The 23,907-nt window shown below is 49.5% G+C and overlaps 1 protein-coding gene across 7 annotated transcripts in view; it reads right to left on the bottom strand.

Annotated features, from left to right (window-relative positions):
• SLC39A11 (solute carrier family 39 member 11) overlaps window positions 1-23,907 on the bottom strand; it is a 376,204-nt gene that overhangs the window by 87,003 nt on the left and 265,294 nt on the right. For all 7 annotated transcript variants that reach the window (XM_059878245.1, XM_059878242.1, XM_059878243.1 and 4 more), the window contains 1 exon segment: window positions 18,325-18,495. In XM_059878245.1, the coding sequence (XP_059734228.1) occupies window positions 18,325-18,495 (171 nt within the window).

The following is a 23,907-nucleotide window of genomic DNA, read 5'->3' as shown; positions in this document are numbered from 1 at the left end:
CTGGCACAGAACTCTTTTCTGATCTGTTGTGGGACTTTAAATCATCTTTAGGAATAACAGAATTGAATTCATTCAAAAAATACCCTAAAAAAAAACGAGACTGCAAAATCTAATAAGACATCCTTTCTTTTTAACTAGAATAAGTGGAGCTACTGCACATTCTGAGTCATAAACTTAATTTTCTGCTACTGAGAATGTAACTAAGATTAACTTGGTGAAATAGCCTGGTTCTTTATCATGCTGAACCTCAGCTAAGGTCGACTGCATTCCAAGTATCAAACCATGGAATTAGTTCTGTCCTCCTCTATAAACATGGATATCGCCGGAATCCTTTGCAACTCCTGGCAGCATCCAACCCCAGGCATTCCCTGGAAAGAGAACAGAAGCTGATCACTCAGCCAAAAGCCTATGATGGCCCTACTGGGAGTTCTTCTGACAGGAAAGCAATGAGCTTCTTTTTAGCAGGTGGTCCAAAGCTGTACCAGAGCTGTGAGTTTCGACAGTACTTTAGAAGGAGTGCAGTGCTGACCGTCAGGGCAGAGCGGGCTCCTCGGGTGGTGCTAGTGGTAAAGGCCCTGCCTGCCAACGCAGGAGGCGCGAGAGATGCGAGTTCGTCCCAACTCTGGGTTGGGAAGATCCCCTGGAGGAGGAAATAGCCACCCGCTTCAGTATTCTTGCCTGGAGAATCCCATGGACAGAGGAGCCTCATGGGCTACAGTCCATGGGGTCACAAACAGTTGGACATGACTCAGCACAGCACGGCAGAGGAGGGCAGAAGGGGGCAGAGGGGAGACTCTGAAGAAGGACACCTAACCCATTCACAGACTGGCGTCATCCTCCCTGCTCCTGTGCTTTTGGGAACCCACACTGAAAGCTTGTCACCGACAGTGCTACTTATTTATGGTTGGGGACGGCTGGTTATGAGACTCTGAGGATGACTTTCTTGAAAGGACAGAGCAAGCCATCTAATGGGGCTGACCTGGTGTCAGAACCCTGCTGAGAAGAGCAGCATTACCCTCTGGTTCCAAAACGGTGTCATCTAAACCAGTAGCCACGTGTGGCCATGTGAATTTGAGTTAATAAAAATTAAATCATAATAGTATCCACACATCCAATACGGCGGCTAGCAGGTACCATACAGCCAGTGCGGAACCTGATGATTACCATCGTCATAGGAAGCTCTACTGGACAGAATGGATCAGAGGGGCCTGACCTCTGTGCAGGTCTCAGTGAGGAGTCGCCCCTTCCATGGGGGCTGCTTCCCAGTGGCCCCACGGAGAGTGGGTGAGCAAGGAGGCCAACCACATCAAGGACCCCTTTGAGGACAGTTATCAGAGTGAGGATGAAGGAACTTGTTACTGTAGCCCAGTGAGGGACCACTCCAAGGAAAACGTTTGCAGAGCTTGGCATGCCTCCCTGGAGAACTGCTCTCTGCTCATCTCCTTGGAAGAGTCCCGGTGGGAGAAGGTGGCTGGGAGAACTGCAGTGGCTGAAGGATGAGAGGGGGCTGTCCTGGGGGTAGCCTGCATCTCCAGAGGGCAAGGGGCCAAGGTGACATTTGGGAAGGCGACTTGATACAATCTGAAAGGCTTCACCCCTCAGAGGTCTACCTACAAGGGCACATTGATTTTCATGGAATTTGTGCAGAGAGGACCATCCGGGGGAGAGAGGGGACTCCTGAGGCATCGTCATGAGAAGCCCTGTCCCCACCAGTGGGTATTCCCATGAAGAGGCGCAGACCCCATGGGATGAAGGGTCCACCCTGGAGAAGATGCCGTGCTAAACGCACCCATGACTAAATCACAAACCTAACCTTTCGGGAGACGTCACCTGGACACAGTCCCCCTCCCTACAACCACTTCCTTCTTTCTTCCTTCAACTGCAAGGAGCCAGCAAGATGAGCAAAATATGGGGATTTTAAAAACCACAAAGAGAGACCGCCCACCTCTGACCCACTGCAGGCTTCTAAGGTTAATCGGACCAGAAGCTGTTTGTGGAGAGGAGGAACGTTACACCGGATGGGACTGAAGTTACATCGGTCTGGCGTGTCAGCACCGAATGCAACAGTGAAAGTGCTCGTCAACCCGAAACTTCCCGAAAAATTTCAGTATTTGCCCAGCGAGCATCCAGGGGTGGGGCAAGGGAGACCAGTGGAGGAGTTAGGAGTGACGACTGCAGCTCCAGCGGTGATCTTGGACGACGAAGCAACCTTAAAGCCATGCAAAGCCAAAAACTGGAAAATACCTATGTCTCTGGATTTGTTCTGTATTTGCCATACCCATGCCATGCCCAAGCCTGTTTCCAGGCTTCTTTAAAGGAGAGAAGAAAGGCTTTCTGTGCAGGCAGCCAACCCCTTATCCTAAGTGGGAAATCAGAAAGAGGTGATTGGAGAGATTATATACACTGGTCGTCAAAGTCCCACATGCATCCTTCAGAAGCATCTTGCTTACATTTCTGAGTTGAGAAAAGTTCCTGAAGGTAGTTGCCCAGTCGTAGAGTGTAGGCACTTTCCATGACTGTATTCCTCAGTTTGGACTTGAACTTGGGGATCCCTACACCTCTTACAGGCACAAACTCCTAGACACAGCTTTGATCCTCAGTGGCACCGGGGAATTATTTTCTAAAACATCTTAGCTATTTCTTTTGCTCTTTCTTCCCACCCTTATCCCCGTGCCAGGGAGAAAAAAAAATTAGCCAGGCAAGAGTACATCCAATTCCCTTTCTTAATTAGAAGCAAAATGTTAGAAAGCGATGGCACGGTCGCTTGAAAAGCATTTGCAAATTATCCAGGAGTGCAAAGCGAGCATATTAAGGAAAGCAACAGAGGTCAGGGCACATGTTCCAGGCTAGTGGACAGGGTGATCCACACCCACAGAGTGCCTGTCAATCACAGCCAGTGGGGAGACCCCTAATCCCTTCACTCTTTGCTGGCCACGCAGGGAGAAGGGCTCGTGCGAAATTAAAAAAAACAAAAAACAAAAAAACACAGAGCCAATAGCACAGCTAGGAAATCTATTCTCCCAAACTAACACAACAGAATGCCTAGTAGATTTTAGGGAAGCGTTCAAATAAATAATCACTTCCTGATAGTGGAGATGAGCTTTCATACATTTCAGCCTGAGCTGAAGCTCAGAGATGTGAAGGACAGAATTTCTTTTCCAAAAGAAAAATTTACTTCTCATGGACTCTCTCAAGAGACTCTTGAGGGTCCCTTGAACTGAAAGGAGATCCAACCAGTCAGTCCTAAAGGGAAATCAACCTTGACTATTCATCTGAAGGACTGCTGCTGAACCTGAAGCTCCAATACTTTGGCCACCTGATGGCAAAGAGCTGACTCAGTGGAAAAGACCCTGATGCTGGGAAAGATTGAGGGCAGGAGGAGAGGGGGACGACAGAGGATGAGATGGTTGGATGGCATCACCGACTCAATGGACATGAGTTTGAGCAAGCCCTGGGAGACAGTGGAGGACAGAGGAGCCTGGCATGCTGCAGGCTTACCGACTGAACAACAATTCACTTATAGACAAGGAATGACGCCTTCTAAACTCTGTGGTCTAGGGAAGGAAGGTGTGGTCTTGATCATGAGCATTTTCTGACTTCAGTGGCTCTTGGGAGCCAGTTGTGCCATAGCAGAAGTAGGAATGGCTGACTAGAGTGGATCCTAGGCTTTGTTTTCCAAGAAAATGTTAAGAGCACGTAGGCACATGGTAGGCACTCCATGGATGCTGCCTATGACATCGCCATCACCTCCCAAGGCAAGCCACCAGGAGATTTCATTCTTAGATGGCTGTAACTGAAAAGACTGTTCCTTCAGCTGTGCTGACATTTGTCCCCCTGAGCCCTCCACTGCTTGGTTGGAAGAGAACACAGGACGAGCCCAGACTCTTCCCCATGGTGGTCCCTCCAAGGTGTAAAGTAGATTCTATCACCTACATCTGCTTTCTCCAGCCTAAAATGTCCAGTCATTGCAGCCACTGCTTCCGTCTTTGAGTTTCCAGCCCAGCGTGGTGGGGAGGCTCATCTGTAGGTTCACGGATGTGTAAATGTCTTCTACCCTTGGGTACCTGGAGGAGGGAGCAGATGGCGCAGGAGTCCCAAGGGAAACCACTTTTAGGGCTGACTTATCTTCCCAGGGCTCCCTCAGTGGAGAAGAGGTTAGCAATGAATATTTAAACAAATAAATGACCAAATGAATGATTATGTCTCTCGTTGAATTAAAGCCCCAATTCTTTTTCTTGCTCCTGAGTATGCTTGTATCGCATGTTTGAGGGATCTGATTTCAGGACTCTACTTGGGTCCCTCAGAGTCTGTTCATTTTTCACCTCGATAGAGGCCGTTGGAATTCCAGCAGTTTGGGATCTTGCAATTTAATGACTTAGCCATCCCTCAAATTACCTGTCCCTCCAGCCTTGTGTTAGCTCCAGATTAATTGCTGTGCCATCAGTGTGCCCATCTGAGTGATTAATTAGATTATGGTCAGCTTAGATTCATGTTCCTGGTTTTTTTTTGTTTGTTTGTTTTTTGTTTTTTTAAGGCAGAGGAGATATCCTTTGTCTTGTCTTTCTGAAACGCAGGGTGTTATGGACTGAATTGTGTCCCCAAAACCCATATGTTGAAGTCCTGACCCCCAGGACCTCAGAATGTGACCGTATTTGGAAATACGGTTGTTGCAGATCCATTAGCTAAGACGAGGGCATGCTGGAATAGGGCTTGTCCCTAATGCAACATGACCGGTCTCCTTCTGAAGCAGATGCTTAAAGAGGGAAGACAATTGATGAGACACAGGAAGAAGACGGCCCTCCACAACCCCAGGGAGGAGCCTGGACCAGACCCTTCCCTCCCTGCTGGGAAGGAACCACCCTGCCGACACCGTGACGTCGGACATCCAGCCTCCGGGTCTGTGAGGCCGCAAATGCCTGTTCTTTAAGCCCCTCAGTTTCTGGTACTTTGTTGAGCAGCCTTAGGAAACTAACACAGAAGGGGAGGACCAGCCAGCCCTGGGGTCACTCTCAGCTACAACTGTTTCCTCTGAGATACAAGACCCTCTGTGCCGTAAACGCCCCCAGGGCAGGGGAAGGGAGACCTGGGTGCCAGCCCCGGAAGCAGCCTGCCTCAGTGCTTCATCCGCTGACACCACAGCAGAAAGCAGATGTGAACTTTCGTGGCTTCCACAACGAACCCCTTCAGGATGGCCGTGGGAATGTTTTTCTGACTCGTGAGCACCAGAGTTAAGAGGAAGATGTCCAGGTTTACTGATGACCACCATCTGAAACACGCAAATAATTCAAAGGCAGAGAATGGAAAATGGGACGCTTCTGCCACCATGATCTCCAAAAAGGGACATTTCCCCCTCATGGAAAGAGAAAAACCGGGCATGTTGGATTAGGGACAAATCCTATTCCAGTGTGCCCTCATCTTAGCCAATGGATCTGCAACAACCGTATTTCCCATTAAGGTCACATTCTGAGGTCCCGGGGGTCAGGACCTCAATGTATAGGTTTTGGGGACACAGTTCAGTCCATAACACCCTCCATTCAGAAAGATGAGACAAAGGATATCTCCTCTGCCTTAAAAAAAACAAAAGGTAACATGAATCTAAGCCACATAGAATCTAATTTATTGAGACAATAAATGAAAACTCAGAATTCAAGAGTCGAGTTGTGTAACAGAGTAGGGTTGGGTCCTGGGGTCCACACATCTAAAAAGAAGTCAGGATTACAATCATTGCTTGATTCTGTTGGTATCAGAAAGCACTCACTGATAACCAACAGCAATGCAAAACAACTCCCTGCTTGTCAGCTCGGGTACGAGCTCGGCTGTGTCTTGGACAACACATCAATTTGTTGAAAACACATGTAGCAAAAGAAGCCGCGTCTCTTCTTCTAGGTGTCAGAGCAAAAATCCTTCTACTCTTCCGGCCAGCAACCCAAAGGAAAGCACGGGGATTTGTGGCTTGGTTTCCTTGACAACCTGATCTTCACTCTAGGCACCATCTCCTGTCTCTAAGCAACAGGGCACTCTTCAGACTTACCGGGAGGTAAAACTTGGCACTTATCCGGAGTCTTGAGGAGCAAGCATATTAGGGCAGGACCCCAGGAGCGTGGGAAGGTGCCTGCCCCAGATGTCCTCACCAGACCCCAAAGACACCCTGGGATCCGCCCTCCCCAAATGCTGCTGCTGCTGCTAAGTCGCTTCAGTCGTGTCCGACTCTGTGCAACCCCATAGACGACAGCCCACCAGGCTCCTCTGTCCCCAGGATTCTCCAGGCAGGAGCACTGGAGTGGGTTGCCATTTCCTTCTCCAACTACTGAGTGCTTGGAGTTCCACGCCTCCACTCTCCGCCCCGGCTTACCTCTGTCCTCTATCAGTTCATCAGCTGGCTTCCCACACGTCCCCCTGCACACAGAAAGGCCCTACGTGGCCCTACGTGAAACAGGCTGACCCCAGAGCATGGGGCACAAAACGCAAACCCAAGATGCTGCAACAGTGACTTAGTGGTTTTTGTAAACAAACAAAAAAGTGTTTTATTGGAAGAGGAGGAGGAGGGAAAAATGACTATTTTGCTGTACTGACATCTAAGAAGACTTCGTTTGTGCCTCAAAACAGGATTCGGAAACCTTTCTCTCTTCCTAGCCATCATGCCCCCACCTCCTCCCCATCGCAGAGCAGGGAGGATTTCTGAGAACATACAGAAGAGGAGCAAATGAGCAAGATCTCTGGAGGTGACAGTTTTGAATGTTAAGAACACCAAGAGAAGAGAGTTGATGAGTGCAAAGCCCGGAAGTTGAAAGGGAATGAGATTTGGATGGCGAAGGTGCCGAACATTCAACGGCCGGGTCCAGTAATCAGGATCACGGCTGTTTTTCTGGTACCTTTACGCCTCAGGCAGGCTCATCTGCTACCAGAGATCGTACTTCATGCTCATATCACCTGTGAAGAGCGGGGTGCAGCCTGAATTATTCACCTTCCTTCCTTCAGCTTGGAAAGTTGTCATACGTAACAATCACACGGTCAGTAATTTTCAAAATATGATGGAAACGAGAGACTGACTCCTAACTCTTACTTATCCATAGTAAGGGGGAATTTGGCTTGTCTAAATTGCTATAATGCAAATGTAATCTCCAAGTTTTATTGTCCCCAGGAACTGTGAATCATCTTCTAATTAATTTTTTTTTCTGACAGCTCACCAGCGTGACTGATCTGTTTGAGATTCATGTCCCTGTTCATTCTCCCTGGAGCCGACCAGGAACGGACCGCTACTCACACTTAGATGTCATTTCACTCACTGCACTCAGTCAAAGAAAGGGGAACAGAAAATGGAATTCTGATTTCAGAATTTCAGAATTCACCCTTGGTTAATTGTTATTTGCAGAACATGAGTAACATTTTAATTATCTTTAACTCCACATCATAAAAGCTAACAAGGGAGTGGAGACAAAACAGAATAAACAGGGGCTTATTAGGTACATAATTAATGGGCGCTAAAATTAGCCCACATGAATATGAATGAACTGGGACCATTATAAAGCACGCACCTCAGACGTTATCAACTGATTAAACTGCATCTCAAATGTCACCAATTGACTAAACTTGTTAGGTGGCACAGCTTCTGAACAAACGAGGTCACTCAACAGGAGAGAGACAGACCCACCAGAAGATGCAAGGGGGTCCTGTGATGGGTTATCAGGCAAGCAAGGGTGCTGGGTATTTTTATCAACCAACATTTTAGAAGGGCCACCATTCTCTTCACAGTGAAGCAAGGACAAATTAAACTCCTGTCGAAGATTGTCGTAAAGCCAGTGGGGACTCTGGACTTTTTATTTAGCAGCACGATCATACTTTCGATTAAGGAGGGCAGCAGCGGCCAGCACGCTCTGAATAACCGGTGCAGTGACATCTCTACGTGGTCCACACGCCAGCGGTGCCGTCCAGTAGAACCTCCTTTGAGCGTGGCGCTGTCCTCGGCCGGCTGTCCAATAAGGCAGCTTGAGCCGCCACGGCTCTCTAGCAGCTGACATGTGGTGAAGTACCACCGAGGATCTGCATTCTGGGCTTTATTTAATTCTGATCAATAGAGGAACATCTGGTGGCTCCAGGATTCAAGCCCTGGCCTTGTCCACATGGGAGTGTACTTAGCTGGGCTCTGAAAGGCTTCACACAAACCATGCAGGGGGCCCCCAGACCTTTTTGGCACCAGGGATCGGGTTTGTGGAAGACAACTTTTCCACTGACTCGGGGGGATGGTTTCGGGATGATTCAACCTCACTGCATTCATTGTACACTTTCTTTCTATTATTACTACATCAGCCCCACCTCAGGTCGACAGGCATCAGATCCTGGAGGCTGAGGACCCCTGTACATCTGCCTGGCAATTGTACAAAGACTGGAAGTCACAGGAAGCTTTGAGTCCTAATACAAAAATAGGTTTGCATTCTCTTGCTTTAACTTCTTTTCCCTTTAATTCACATAATATGTAGCAGGATGATGTAACCCAGGAGATGTGTAAATGGGTTTTGATTTCAGCCCTCATCCTCGTGCAGCCTTCCAACAGAGACTTCTTGTTCTGATGGCCAGAGACGAGCACTCGGGCACCTGTGTGTCTGGAGCCTCGAGGCCGGAGCTGATGGTGAATCTAATGTTGCCCTGTCGCTTTTGAGCAGTGACGCAGGGATCCGAGAGCTGCGATTTCACTCTTGGGGAGTTTGTGCCAGTTCTCACCTTCCGACCCCACGGCCTGATTTGGGAGCGAGCTAGGAGTTTCTGCCGCAGCGCATACGCAGGAGCACAGAGCTCAGAGCGGAATGTCACCCCAGACAGGAGCCCGGGCTAATTATCGCATCAGGCTTCCCACTGAGAACCAGATAATTAAAGGAGAATGTTACAGTGTTTCCAGACGCCTGGAGTAAATGTTATCTTCAGGTGTAACCTCTGGAAGAGGAAATGAAAAGTGATCTAAGACGGTCCCACCGAGACCACCAAGACCAGAACCAAGCGATCTTTGAGGAGAAAAAGGAAGCTGAAAGTAGGCAGGTGGAGGGATGTGAGGGGCCAGGAGGAGGTGAGGGAAATTAACCTTGTTCAGGTCCTACTGTGTCCTGGCCATGGTTATCCGCACTCCATGGCAGGCAACACGGGAGTGGCTTTGCTTGCTGCCATCTCACTGGACACTGAACCACAAGATAGATATTATTCCCATTTTGCAGCTGGGAAAACTGAGACTCCCATAATCTCACCTAAGGATCTTCAGCTAGCAGAGCATCTGGTGGCTCCAGGATCCCAGCCCTGGCCTTTCTGTCTCTAAATCCTGTGCTAGCCTCCTTCCTTGATGTGGTTAAAGAGGTGACTGGGTCTGCCTGGGTCCCGCTCGTCCCCACTTGACAGTGGAGAGGGCTGTGGGGGTTGCACGGTGACCATTCCACACACGTCTGCAGAGCCCACAGCAGCAGGTGCCGCTGGGCGAGGATGAGGCTTCCGGTCCAGGTTTCCTCTGCCAAGATCTCCTTGCTGGACAGAGCCTGAGGCATCAGGAGTGACCCCCACACCAACATGCCGATGTGATGCTGCAGGCATTAACATCTGATGTGGCAAGCTTCAAAGAGTGAGAAGCATTTCCTGAACATTTCTGGAACTGTTGCTGAAAAGCTCTGTGATCCACTGGAAGAAAAGTGATGATGCTCATTGAGGTTCGAGGGGCCGATGGAGGTGGCACGTGGACTTCCCTGGTGCTCAGACGGGAAAGAATCTGCCTGCAATGCAGGAGACCCGGATTTGATCCCTGGGTCAGAAAGATCCCCTGGAGAAGGGAATGGCAGAACCCATTCCAGCATTCTTGCCTGGAGAATCCCATAGACAGAAGAGCCTGGCGGGTTGCAGTCCATGGGGCCGCAAAGAGTCGGACATGCCTGAGCGTGCACGTACAGCAGGGGAGGCGTGTGGAGATGTGTGTGGATCTCACTCTACCAGGACCTGCTCTGTGCCCGTGAGCTTGGTCTTTAACCTCTCTGGCTCTCAGTTTCCAAAATGTAAACCAGGGTCTCAAATATCTAAATTGTCTAGAGGAGCACTGGACGTCTGAAGTCTCAGAAGGCCTCAGGAAGTGGTGGCCTCTAGCATCAGTGATTTGTAGTTTTGAGTAGGGTTCAGCTTACCCACTGACTGAGCCTGGGTCTCTGGCTGCAGAAAATATCCCTCCAGTTTCTGGAAGCATAGATCAGTGAGATGGCACTAGTGGTAAAGACTCTACCTGCCAATGCAGAAGACGCCATAAATGCAGATTCGATCCCTGGGTTGGGAGGATCCCCTGGAGAACGAAATGGCAACCCACTCCAGTATTCTTGCTGGGAAAATTCCAAGAACAGAGGAGCCTGGTGGGCAACAGTCGACGAGGTCACAAAGAGTCGGACACAACCAAACACATACATATAGATCACTGTAGAATCAGCGGCTCCTGCATCAAGGTTTTCCTGGAAAGGTCCACGTATAACAGCAGAATTCTCTACTCTTTCTTTGCCCCAGGAAAATGAAGACTCAATGAGCTCTTCTTTCCGGCTGTTGGCTCCTTCCTGCACCTGCTCACGGCTGCCCCTGCAAAGCCCCCCGGGCAGCAGGTGGAGATCACAGGAGGATAGAGTGAGTGCTGGGGCTTGTGCCACCAACAATCCCTGGGCCCCGGGGATGGCATCTTTCCTGGCCAAGGAGACTCTGCAGACGTGATTATCCTGGATTATCTGGGGATGGGGTAACGCCCGCTGACTACCTGGGTGGGGCCCGAATTGCAGTCACTGGGGTCTTTATAAGAACGAGTCAGGGGGAGAAACGGTACAGAAGGGGATGCAATGCGACCATGGAGGCAGAGGCTGGAGCCGTGCGGCTGCAAGGCCAGGAAAGCCAGCGGCCCCCAGGAGCGGCAAGAGGCCAGTTCCAGTGGCAGCGCGGCCCTGCCAACATGTGGCCTCCTGGCCTGCAGGCCCGTAAAGAAGAAATCTGGGCTGCTTGAAGCCACTAGGTTAGGGAGAATTTGTTCCATTGGAAGCTAATACAATCCTTCATTCTGTCTCCCACCAGTAATTCAAACAACTCCAAGAAGAGTCTCTCAAGCATAAAGGAATAACTTTACTTTCATACTTTTTGTGTATGTTGGGGAGAGATGAGGGATGTTGAGGTGCTTAGGTGGTGGAGAGCATTTTGGGGGTCAGCAGATACAAGCTATTATATGTAGGAGGGACAGACCACAAAGTCCTACCGGATAGCCAGAGAACTGGATTCAAAATCCAGTGATAAACCACAACAGAAAAAAGTACTTTTTGAAAAGAATGTATAACTGAACAGCAGAAATAAATACAACACTGTAAATCAACTATAATTCAATTAAAAAAAGACCATTTTACCTACTTACACGAATCACAAATATTCATTATAGAAGAGCTGAGTTATGACTCTCACAGAAACATGAAGGAAACAATCAGCTGTAATCCCATAACTCCAGGATCCCAAGATAACCAACCAGTGTTAACATACACAGGAATAAATCTGTGCGGTTTTGTTCCCTGAAACAAAATCACTTCCGATGAAAACGTCGAGCGTTTGGTTTAAAGCCATGAAATGGGGTCTGTTAGGAGCCGTGAAGGGAGATGAGTCACATAATTCAAAGCAATGGTCGAACGGTTCTAGAGACACGGAGAGCGACCTCCGGCTCTGTGGGTGTCGCGGTAACAGCCAGCAAAGCAACCTCGACTCTCGGCTCTGATGCGAAGAAACTGCATAAAGCAAGTGACTCACCTGGCCGCTTCTTCTAAAGACTTTTTCAGGTCAGGTCAGACAGCAAGGCAAGTCCAGTGTATCCTGGTGATGCACAGAGCGTAAATGCGTCCCTCAGCCCACCTGGTGGCCAAGGTGGAGAGGAAGCTGGGATACCTGGGTCCCCTGATGGGAAGGATGGCAGGTCCCCAAAGGCGCCAGCCACCCCCAGAGCCCGAATAGATAATGCACTTCAGTACGAACTGTACTCAACACGGCTCCAAAAAGGAGATGGACTTATTACAAAACAGAAGCACTCACAGACTTATGGCTGCTGAGGGAGGGGGGAAGGATCAGAGGAAGGATAGTCAGGGAGTTTGGGATGGCTATATTAAGCGGATAACCAACGAAGTCCTGCTGTACAGCACAGGGAACTCTGCTCAGCCTGGATGGGAGGGGAGTTTGGGCAAGAATGGAAACAGGTGTGTGTATGGCTGAGTCCCTTTGCTGTCCACCTGAGACGATCACAGCATTGTTAATCATCTTCCCCAACATAAAATATAAAGTTAAAAAAAAATAATAACATTTTCTTTTGCTTCTGAAAAAAGAGAAGACAATACAGGCCTTCTTATAAGAAGCTCCATTTACGAGGGGGAAATAAATACATATAAATAACTGCCATTGAGAGCAATAACTATCAAGACAGAAGCAGATACAGGATGTGGGAGGGAGGGGTGTCACCCAGAAAGGAGCGGTGAACGCTGTGAAATAAATGGAATAATGGATTGGGCTTCCCTGGTGGCTCAGAGGTAAAGAACCCGCCTGCCAATGCAGGAGATACACGTTCGACCCCTGGGTCAGGAAGGTCCCTGGAGAAGGAAGTGGCAGCCCACTCCAGTATTCTTGCCTGGGAAATCCCATGAACAGAGAGGCCTGGTGGGCCACAGTCCATGGGGTTGCAGAGTCAGAGATGACTGAGCGACTAAACAATAATAATAAAGTATTAATGCTACTTATTTTTCACTGACTCGTTCAAGGCCAGTGCTGGAAGGAACCACCACGATCATTTAGCACCCCGTCCCTCCTCCAACCACCAAATTTTCAAATGGAGCAAAGGAACCACCACGATCACTTAGCACCCCGTCCCTCCTCCAACCACCAAATTTTCAAATGGAGCAGTGCTTGAATGAGATAACTTCTAGAATCCCTTTAAGCTCTAAATTTAACTTTTCAGTACAAAGACCATAAGCTACTCATGAAAAGAGATTAATAGAAACTCGATGGCTGGCTGATTTTTAATTCCACTCTGACACAGAATGGCAGCCTGTTTTCCAAAGGCCTGGAAATCTCTGGAAGGCTCTGAGCCCTGGAGTGTATCCAGCGCTGCAGGGAAAGCCCATTAGGACACAGGGAGCTCCAGAGGCTACAGAGTGGGGTCGTGTTCACGGAAAGCGTGCAGGTTTCCTTGGGAGATCATTTTCCAAAGGACTCAGCTCCCCAGGCTGAGCCAGAGACGGACTGTGAAGTGCGGAGTCGACCCTCCCCTCAGGAGTCTCTGCAACCCCGCCTTGGGCCGGCAGGGCTCAGGTCTACTGGCCTCCGTCAGTCATCACCCTTTTCTCCGGAAACATTTCAAGCGCCTGCCCAGCTAGACAGTTTGTTTCTCTAAAGCAGGGGGTCCATCCTACTCTGGAGCTGTGGGTGGCCTTCGTGAGGTCTGTGAACACCCAAGGGCCTGGAAGTGTTAGTCCCTCAGTCGTGTCTGACTCTCTGTGACCTTAGGGACTGTAGCCTACCAGGCTCCCCTGTCCGTGGGATTCTCCAGGCAAGAATACTGGAGTGGGTAGCCACTCCCTTCTCCAGGGAATCTTCCAAACTCAGGGATCGAACCCAGGTCTCCTGCACTGCAGGCGGATTCTTTACCATTTGAGCCACCAGGGAAGCCTGTGAATACCCCAAACTGCCTGCAAACGGGTTTGCGTGCAACCGTCTCTTACAAGAGGATCCACAGCTCTCAGCAGAGTCTTCACGGGACTGTGAGCCACAGATGTCTAAGGATGCTTTTATCCTTGCCCTGTGTCTTAAATATGAACCCAAGTGCCCCGGGTGTGCGCTCACACCTGTGTGCGTTCTCAAGCTCTAGGAACCTCTGGGAGACAGCACACACGCTAACAAGCTTTCGGCGTCCACAGTTAAAAAAATAATTTTTTAAAACAAAATGTCATCCCCAGGACATGTAAAACTGAATCAGCCAAGACAAAAAAACTTCAAAAAAAAATCAATTATCCATTTAGTCACTGTGAAAATCTATCTTAAAACCCAGAGTCTCTGGGAACATCAAAGCTCTAGTTAAATTTTTAATAAACCATGAAGGCAAGTGTTAAAGAAAGAGACCTTTTCAAAGGTAGGTTGGTGACAGAGAAGTTCTTGAAACGGTGCTCATCAAAGGGGACGAAGCTGCCCGAAGGTGCCAGTGAACTTTCCTTCAGACTGAAGTCAGGAGCTTGACACTCTGGGATTGAGCCCCACTGGAGTCTTGGGAAGCACATATATTTATATTTAGATCTTTATTCTTTTTCAACTGGTTAAACAAGGAATCTTACATGGCAGAAAGAAAGCCACTAATTACTGTGACTGAAAAGATAGCATAAGCATAATTCTCTTCTCCAAGGATTGAGAATTGAATCCATAATTCTCTTCTCCAATAATGTGCTCAACCTGTTAACTCCAACCTGCAGTTAACAGGTTGAACATGTCTGTGGAGGTTTGGGCGCTGCCCTCTGCAGAGCCCTCGGTCTCCCAGCGGGCTCGTCAAGATACTGGGGGTGTGGGACGTCCTCAGAGGACCATGCATGCCCAAGGCAGGGGAGCCAGGTTCGGTCCCTGGTCAGGGAACTAGATCCTACATGCTGTAACTAAGGATCCCGCATGCTGCAATTAAGACCTGGCACAGCCAAATAAAAAAATAAATTTTAAAAATTAATTAAAAAAAAAATACTAGGGGTGAGCGTGACCAGATCTTTCCACGGGGGCAAACCCACTTTGGTCAGATTTGTGCCCGGGGGTCTCACATACAATATCATCTCAATCCATACTGAAACCCACTTTGGTCAGATTTGTGCCCGGGGGTCCCACATACAATATCATCTCAATCCATACTGTATAGCAAGCTCCAGGAAAACAATCAAAATAGCTGACTGTTTTTGGGCAAAACCTTGACTTTTACCCAAAGGGAAAAAGCCAAGAGGGAAATGAGAGGGAAACAGAGGCTGAAAAAAAATGAGGCCAATCAGCCTGTATGATCATAGGATAGACATTCCTAAGAATCAGGACAGAAATACTTGAGGAAAATGCTTCTCGTTTAGAGGAAAGCCTGAGCCTAAAAAGTAATTAGACACTTAGTCTTTCGACACATTTCATGTCTATACACACACACACATATGTACACAGAGAGACAAACACACACACGTGTAAGGTTTTCCCAAGTGGTGCAGTGGTAAAGAACCCACCTGCCAGTGCAGGACACGCACGTTTGACCCTGGGTTGGGAAGATCCCCTGGAGGGCATGGCAACGCACTCCAGTAGTCTTTCTTGGGAAATCCCATGGGCAGAGGAGCCTGGGGGGCTACAGTCCATGGGGTCCCAGAGAGTCGGACACAACTGAGTGACTGAGCACACACATATACATACATGTGTGTATGTATGTATGTATGTATGTGTGTGTGTGTGTGTGTGTGTGTGTACTGGAATACATAATATATTGAAATTTTGCCTTCTCTAAAAATGACCCCCCAAAATCTTCATTGCACAAGCAAAAGAATTTCAAGTTACCCACCGAGGGATAAACTCAGTTTGGCTGTGGCCTTTTCTCCCACAGACTGAAGCCAGAAGATAACAGTATTCACAAGGGCTTCAAGGAGAAATACGTGCCCCTGGCGAGCTCTGCCCAGAGCAGCCTTCGCACCTGTGTTGGGGTAACAGGGTGACATTATGAACTCTGCAAGGACTCAGGTAATATATCACCTGGGGCTGCCCCCTGAACAAGGTCATCACTCAAACTTGAGCTCTAAAACTATGAAAGATGAATCAGAGCGTTTAAGAATTCAAGACTGAAGGAGTGAGGGGACTTCCTGGAGGTCCAGTGCAGGTGGGGTGTTCATCCCAGTCCGGGTACGAAGACCCCACACGCCTCGGGGCAGCTGGGCCCGCGCACCACAAACCACTACGCCTGCGCTGCGACCCGGACCCGACACAACTGAAACGAAGTGAACTAAGTACTTTTCAAAGAAGACTGAAGGAATCAGGAGCGTTATCCACGCTAATAACAGCTTCCGCTTTTCACATGCTCAGACGGCCGCAGTACTGTATATACTGTGTATGTACACATCTGATCTTATTTATCAAAGTAGTGTAGATCACCTTGTAAAGAATAGCCCAGTCATCTCAGTCACAGCATTATCCCCACTTTATAGATGAGAACACCGAGGTTCAGACAGCTCAAGCCGTTGTCAAGATAAACTATTTAGTAGGCCATAGAGATGGAACTCTAAAATGTACCACAAGGGATTCCCCAGCATCCCTCAACTTGGCTTTTAATAGTATCTCCTGTATATTTAGCTGTTGTTTCTAGTTATTCTCTATAAAACATATTATTTTTTAAATAGAACACCAACAAGTTTTTTTTTTCAATGAAAATAAATCCAAAGACATGAAACAAATTGGTTCAAATTTGCTAAAAAGGAAAGGATCACAATGCAATCGGGAGGAACCTCTGTATTCTAAGTCAGTCACTAAAGGGATGTGCCTATAGACTTAAATCATACATAACACAGGACTTTTCTGATGACCCAGTGGTTAAGATTCTGCACTTCCTCTGCAAAGGGTGCAGGTTATTAATCTGCCTGGCCCATCTCTGGGAACCCTGCGTCTCAGGTGATGGGCATCCTGACCAGGCTCACCTGTGAATGACTGCAAGAAGGAGGAAGGGACACATCCCCCCGGAGGCTGACCGGAACCAGGAAACAAATGTTCGCCTTTACTCTCTCCCTTTTCCGTATAAGAGAAGCCTGAATTCCAACTCAGGCAAGAAGATTCTTTGGGATGTGAGTGCACCGTCCTCCTGGTTTGCTGGTTTCCCAAATAAAGCTGCTATTCCTTGTCCCAACAACTCACCTCTTGATTTACTGGCCTGCCATGCAGTGAGCAGTACAACCTTGGACGTGGTAACGACAGGGATATCTCCGAAAGATGCCCCCAGGAAGGAAGCAGGTGAGACAAACATCAGTGTAAAACGATACTGAATTCAATACTTTAACGGAGGGTCAGGGGGACCTGCCTGGTGGTCCGGTGGTTAAGAATCTGCCCTTCAATGCAGAGATTGTGGATTTGATCCCTAAGCCCACGTGCCACAACTAAGACCCAATGCAGCCAGAAATAAACATTAAAAAAATTTTTTTAAAGCATTAAGAAAAGCCACAGACATTCCATATTTACGAGAGGCAATAGCTAATGAATCTGTGCCCAAATAACTTGGTATCAAATATGTGAAGAAAGGAACTCAGAGGTGGACACCGGAGTGAAATTGTCTGCAGTAACTGGAACAGGAAGTTGGAACATACGATGACCAATCCAGAGCCAGTAACCCGAAAGATAAACTCAGGAAAGACTGGCGCTCCTTCCCCCACGGCCCCCTGAAGCAGGGGTCCCCAGGCTCCGGCCACAGACGGGCATTTGCTGTCAGACCAACGGCAGCACTAGATTAGACATAAAGTGCACAAGAAATGCGGTGCACTCGCATCATCCCCAAAGCACCCCCACCACCCCGGTCCACGGAAGCATGGTAGATTAGACATAAAGTGCACAAGAAATGCGGTGCACTCGCATCATCCCCAAAGCACCCCCACCGCCCCGTTAGACATAAAGTGCACAAGAAATGCAGTGCACTCGCATCATCCCCAAAGCACCCCCACCGCCCCGGTCCACGGAAGCATGGTAGATTAGACATAAAGTGCACAAGAAATGCGGTGCACTCGCATCATCCCCAAAGCACCCCCACCGCCCCGTTAGACATAAAGTGCACAAGAAATGCAGTGCACTCGCATCATCCCCAAAGCACCCCCACCGCCCCGGTCCACGGAAGCATGGTAGATTAGACATAAAGTGCACAAGAAATGCGGTGCACTCGCATCATCCCCAAAGCACCCCCACCGCCCCGTTAGACATAAAGTGCACAAGAAATGCAGTGCACTCGCATCATCCCCAAAGCACCCCCACCACCCCGGTCCACGGAAGCATGGTAGATTAGACATAAAGTGCACAAGAAATGCGGTGCACTCGCATCATCCCCAAAGCACCCCCACCGCCCCGTTAGACATAAAGTGCACAAGAAGTGCGGTGCACTCGCAGCATCCCCAAAGCACCCCCACAGCCCCGGTCCACGGAGCATGGTCTTCCACTAAACCGGTCCCAGATGCCAAGAAGGCTGGGGACCACTGGAGAAAGGACCCGCACCACAGCTGCCCAAGCCCCGCTTCAAGTCGCCGAGCCGACAGAGACGCTCCCCCTGCGGACGCTCGGGCGGGCTCTCACCTGGGATGTTGTGGATGGTGATGGCCAGGATGAGCAACGCGATCCGCCGCCAGCTGCTGCCGCCGGGCTGCGCCGCGCTGCCCCGAGGTGGCCCGGGGGCAGCGGGGCCCTCCGCGAGGTCGGTGGCCACGGCCCTCTTCCTCTGATACGCCTCGCCGTTCTCACTCTTGTCTGAGCAGAAAGAGGGACATAGAGAGAGCCGTCAGAAAGAAGGTACGTCAGGACTTGGACAAGCAGTGGTGGGGGGAGCTTGCACGACCGGACGAGGTCTATTTCCTAACTTCCTAATGGTCCGTACATGCATCCATCTGGTCCTCCACACCTTCATTCATTACTCTGTTCTTAGGATCAGATTATCCCAAATACTCATGGTTTCCCAAGTGCCCAGATTATCCCAAATATCCATGGGTGATTTGCCGGTTCCTAATGGAGGCAAACTGCCCGGCTCTGAAATACAGAAGAGCAAGACTGAGGCAGAGAATCCAGGCTGCGGTTCGCAGCCCCTTACCTATCAGGGAGGCTTCCCGGAGGAGGAGCGTCTTGATCAAATCTTAAACCCGCGGTGGCACAAATAGAAAGGAGAGTCTCTCCATCATCTGAGCCTGCAGACCCTGACTCGGACGACGCAGACAGGCCACCAGGTCCTGTCGTCGGGATGTCCACCGTGAGCAGTGAGACCTGACAGCCCAGTTTTGACTTGCTCCCCCAAGGGGGTTACTAGTGGCCTCTTGCACTCTCAAAAGTGTCCTGCTTTGGAGGATAAACTGTGTGACTTCCCAGGCTGGGGGGAACAGCAGAAGCTTGACTGAGGCTCTGCTCTGACAGGGCCAGCAGGGACCTCCCCATGGTGGCCGCTTCCCTTCTCTGGGGACACGTTTTTCACAAGTAAAATCATTCTTGTCTCTGAGCTGAAAACTGCAGAAAACTTTTCCCAACATCAAAGTAAGAAACTTGGAGGTTTCCGTTACCCCTGACCCCAGGAGGGTGGTGCGGCCTCTGCTTACTCTTGGCGGAAAAGCAAGACAAGGGCGCTTATCTCACACCCTGGGTACTTCATGTCAAGACCAGACTCTCACTGCATAAATGGGATCAGATCTTTGATTCCATTTTCAGATGAGCAGACTTTAGTGGAATACATCAAAACATGAAAACAGCAACAACAAAAAAAAACAAACCATTACTCGGTGGTTTGCTGAGACCAAGCAGCTTGAAGAGGAAGAAAGACGTGCAGGGCAGGTGGGCTCGCTCCTCCCCAGCTGGCCTCAGGGGGCTTTCTCCCAGGGACAGCGGAGGCTCAGAGCCACTGGGGAGACGGGGCCTGTGATCCATCCTCTCAAGTGCCAGGGTCATCAGCCCTCCAATGGTCGTGAGCCACAATGCATAACACCAGCCCCTGGAGGGTGCAACTGTCTCAGGGGATTGCGACTCCTCCAAGGCGATATTTGCACAAGCGGAAGCTCAACATTCACTTTGTGGTGTCTATACGTGTGTGCATGCACGTGAGTGTGTGTGTGTGTGTGTGCACACGCGCAAGTATGCAGTTACCCCTGGACCCGCCTATCTTTTTTTAATTAATTAGTTTGTCTGCGCTGGGTCTTTGTTCCTGCTCAGGCTTTTCTCTAGTCATGGCGAGCGAAGGCTACTCTCCAGTTTCGGAGCAGAGTTTCTCTTGCTGCAGAGCACAGGCTTTAGGCACGTGGGCTCAGCAGCTGTGGTGCACAGGTTGAGCTGCTCTAAGGCATGAGGGATCTTCCCGGACCACGGATCGAACCCGTGTCCCCTGCACTGGCGGGTGGGTTCTTATGCACTGCTCCATCGGGGAAGTCTAGTACCGTCTTTCTTGCTTCCAATATTAGATGATCTTCGTGTGTGTGTGCACAGGTGTGTGCTTCTCGGCACACCTCGTTTTTTTTTTTTTAATTGTTGACAATACCTGATAACTCAGGCTACAGAGGCTTGTCGTGGAACTGAACAAAACGCGTGGGATTTTAAGTCCATAAACACCAAAGGCACAAGCAAGCAGGCCTAAGTGCTGGGCACAGAGGAAGCTGTGCAGTGATGGGGGCACCCAGCTGTCTCCGGGGCCAGTCAGTGGACACCCCGGACACCCGGACTCTCCTCTGAATACACAGCCCCAGCAGGGACGCTCTCTGGTGGGAGTTGATAGAGATAAAATAAAGGAATAACTCTTCCCTTTGGGATTTTCATAACTTCAGGAAGGACAGACGGTTGGACATGGATCACGCCCTTGAATCGAAGGGACAGAAGTGCACTGTCCCAAGAAAGCACGGGGAGGCCACGCTCGTATGTCACTGTCACAGAAGGATCCGACTCTAGGCCTCCTGCAAGTGACGCACAGACAGCAACGGAGCCGGGGGCCTCGTGAGCAAATTCCAGCACCAAACACGCGTTTAACAGAAACGTCGAGAGGTGTAAAGACTGATAAACCCAGGCGAGGATGCGAGCCTCGCCTCGGGGTCCTCGCCGAAGTGTGAACACGGATGTGGCTGCCTTTCCCTGGTGAGAAACGGGAGGGTGCAAACGCCTGATGCGCTGGGAAAGGTAAATAAGCCAGCATTTGATAACAGCTGCTAATGAGCCTGCAACGAGGAACATTAGTCCAGATAAATCATCACCGAGAGGAAGGGTGCGTCCCCAGCCATGAATGTTCTCGCCTCTCCTGGAAAGGCTGGTTAAATCTTCACACTCTGCCCAGTAAGATGCCAGCACCACGGACGAAGGGTGACCCCTTAACAGAGGCAACAGCTGAGCCCGGTGTGGGATCAGGGATCGACCCGTGAGATTTCCTGGGAGAGGAGAGGTCTGGGCACTTTTCAAGCAGGATTTGGCAAAGGAGAAGGACGTTTTGCGGAAGAAACAGCCGATGTCGGGTTTAGGAATGAAAAACCTCACCAGTGACATGGGGGTAATACTGAGAACTTAGTCTCAACAAATCCTCCTTCCTTAAAAAAGCCCCATGAGGTAGAGATGATCCCCTTCAACAAACGAGGAGCTTAAATAACAGAGAGGTAGAGCAGCTGGTTCCAAGTCACAGCCCTGAATTCCAAGTCCTGAGTTCATCTTGGATTCAGGAGTCCAGCTGGGTCCTTTGCCTCCAGAAGCCACCTCTTAACCAGGGCCCTGCGGTTGACCGGGAGTCGGGGGTGGCGTGGTGACCTACCCCTATGCTCACAAGAGTGTGTGTTAGTCGCTCAGTCATGTCCAATTCTTTGAGACCCCATGGACTGCAGCCCGCCCCCAGGCTCCTCTGTCCCTGGGATTCTCCAGCCAAGAATACTGGAGTGGGTTGCCATTCCCTTCTCCAGGGGATTTTCCCAACCCAGGGATCGAACCTGGGTCTCCTGCATTACAGGCAGATTCTTTACCATCTGAGCCACCATGGAAGCCCAAAAGCATAGCAAAGCCAATCACCACAGTGACATTTAGGAACTTGAAATCCAAGACACTTAAGTTCAGAGAGACCCAGTGAGCTTGCATCACCAGAGGCAGAAAAGGCTCCGTGGAAATCTCATATCTATAATCACTCCCGCTTGTCCACAAACCTGAAACCATGAAGACACTATTTCTTAACCCGTTAGATCTACTGTTTTAAGTATAAAGCCGCTGTCCGTAGGATATATTTATTAACACCAAGCCAGGGACACTGGGTTACAATCCTTTAAAGAAGGTGGAAAGACTTCAAAGTTGCCCATCATCAAAACCCAATGTTTTAAAAACTTAAACTCGAGCATCTACACACCCACACCCGGAAGGGGCCCAAGGCTGGGGCTCAGCCTGCCGCCCCGCTCTTCATCCTGTCGGGGGGGCACCCCGTTGCTAAATGTGAGAATGAGGACCACAGGGAACAGACAGAGCAGACCAAGGCTCCCTTTTCCAGCTGAATCACGAGGTGACTTTATTGCACACATTTGTCCCCTGCTTTCTTCTCCCCCAAACAAGGGACATGATGCTTGTACCAACTCACCATACTGTACAGCAAAAAACAGAGCGGGGGTCTGATGGGCACAAGCTGGGGAAGTTGGGGGGAGAGGAGATAAGCCCCCTCCCCTTGGGGTGTGACTTCCTCCCCCGTGAAAGGGCCTGATGTCCTCAGATCACAGGCTCTGAATCACTTCCCATCAGCGATGCTTCAGAAAGTAAGGTGGGACTTCCTATCATCTTTCCAGTAAAAAAAAAAAAAAAATACAAGGAAGATTTTGGAACAATGAGTCCTTACAGATTCAAGGACCTCAGACTTCATCTTGCTAGATAAACGCCACGGTAGTCTTTGTTTCGTCCCCCATGGGCCCAGACTCAGCAGGAACAGGATGTTTGCTGCCCCTGTGATGATGCAGTCGACCAAATCCATCAATAATAGGCCCGGAGATGGACGCTCAGGCCACCAGAGAATAAGAGGAACGCTAATTGACAGATCATCAGCCACAGGAGCTTTAGAAATGTCCCCAAGATATTACTGGAGATGATCTGGTTGAATTAGCACAAGTAGGCAAATTCTCGTCCGCTAAACACAGAACGCTTCAGGTCCCTGGAAAAAACTCCTTCTTCCTAAATCCTTGCTGTGCGATGCTTGTGCTCAGTCACGTCCGGCTCTGCGACCCTGTGGCCCGTAGCCTGCCAGACTCCTCTGTCCATGGGATTTTTCAGGCAATAACTCTGGAGCATGCTGCCATTTCCTCCTCCAGAGGATCTTCCCCACCCAGGACTGAACCGCATCTCCTGTCTCCTGCATCGGCAGGGGGATTCTTTACCGCTGAGCCACCGGAGAAGCCCTTGTGGGTTATCCATTTTAAATACAGCAGTGTGTATGTGGCTTATACATCTTAATATACAGTTTCATATTCCACTTGTTTCATTTAAGACTACAGAAATATTTTCTAAATTCCTTAGCCTCTGGGACTCTAGTTTTTAATGGCTCCATTTTTGTTCAGTCCCAAATCTATCCTTTTCTTTTTCATTTGAGTCATTGCTCTCGGTTTCCCAGATGTTAAAAGGCGCAGTGCTTCTCTCTCGCCACATGGGGGCGTACTCCTTCAGCTCCCTCCCATCCACCCCAGGAAAGCTCCTTCACTTCGGGCACTAACTCTGTCCTCCAGTTTCACGATTCACACACACCACTGGACCATGTAAAAGGGCTGGCCTACCCCAGGAAGCAGAGCTTAGCAAGTGAGGAAAAGCTCCTACTGCTGGGACTTCCCTGGTAGTCCGGTGGTTAACACTCTGGCTCCCAGTGCAAGGGGGTCCGGGGTTCAATCCCTGGTCAGGGAACTGGATCCCACGCACTGCAACTAAGACCTGGTTCAGCCAAATAAATAAATAAAATAAAAGATATTAAAAAACAACAACAACTCGTACTGCAAATGGTGGGAGATGGGGAATCTCAGTGCAAAAGATCCTTAAACATTCCGGTGCTTACTTGCTTGCTCATAAATTACTCCTGGCCAACAACTGGTTTCCTGAAATTGAACTGCAACGGAGATGCGATTTGTCACATGCCTTCCACAAACGCAAATGCAAGAGAGATGCATTTGAAAATAAGCCAGAGAAGATTCCTTTCACTGACCC

Source organism: Bos taurus, chromosome 19 (genome assembly GCF_002263795.3).
Source record: "Bos taurus isolate L1 Dominette 01449 registration number 42190680 breed Hereford chromosome 19, ARS-UCD2.0, whole genome shotgun sequence".
Classification (NCBI taxonomy): Eukaryota; Metazoa; Chordata; class Mammalia; order Artiodactyla; family Bovidae; genus Bos; species Bos taurus.
This window is presented reverse-complemented; position numbering and strand designations above follow the sequence as displayed.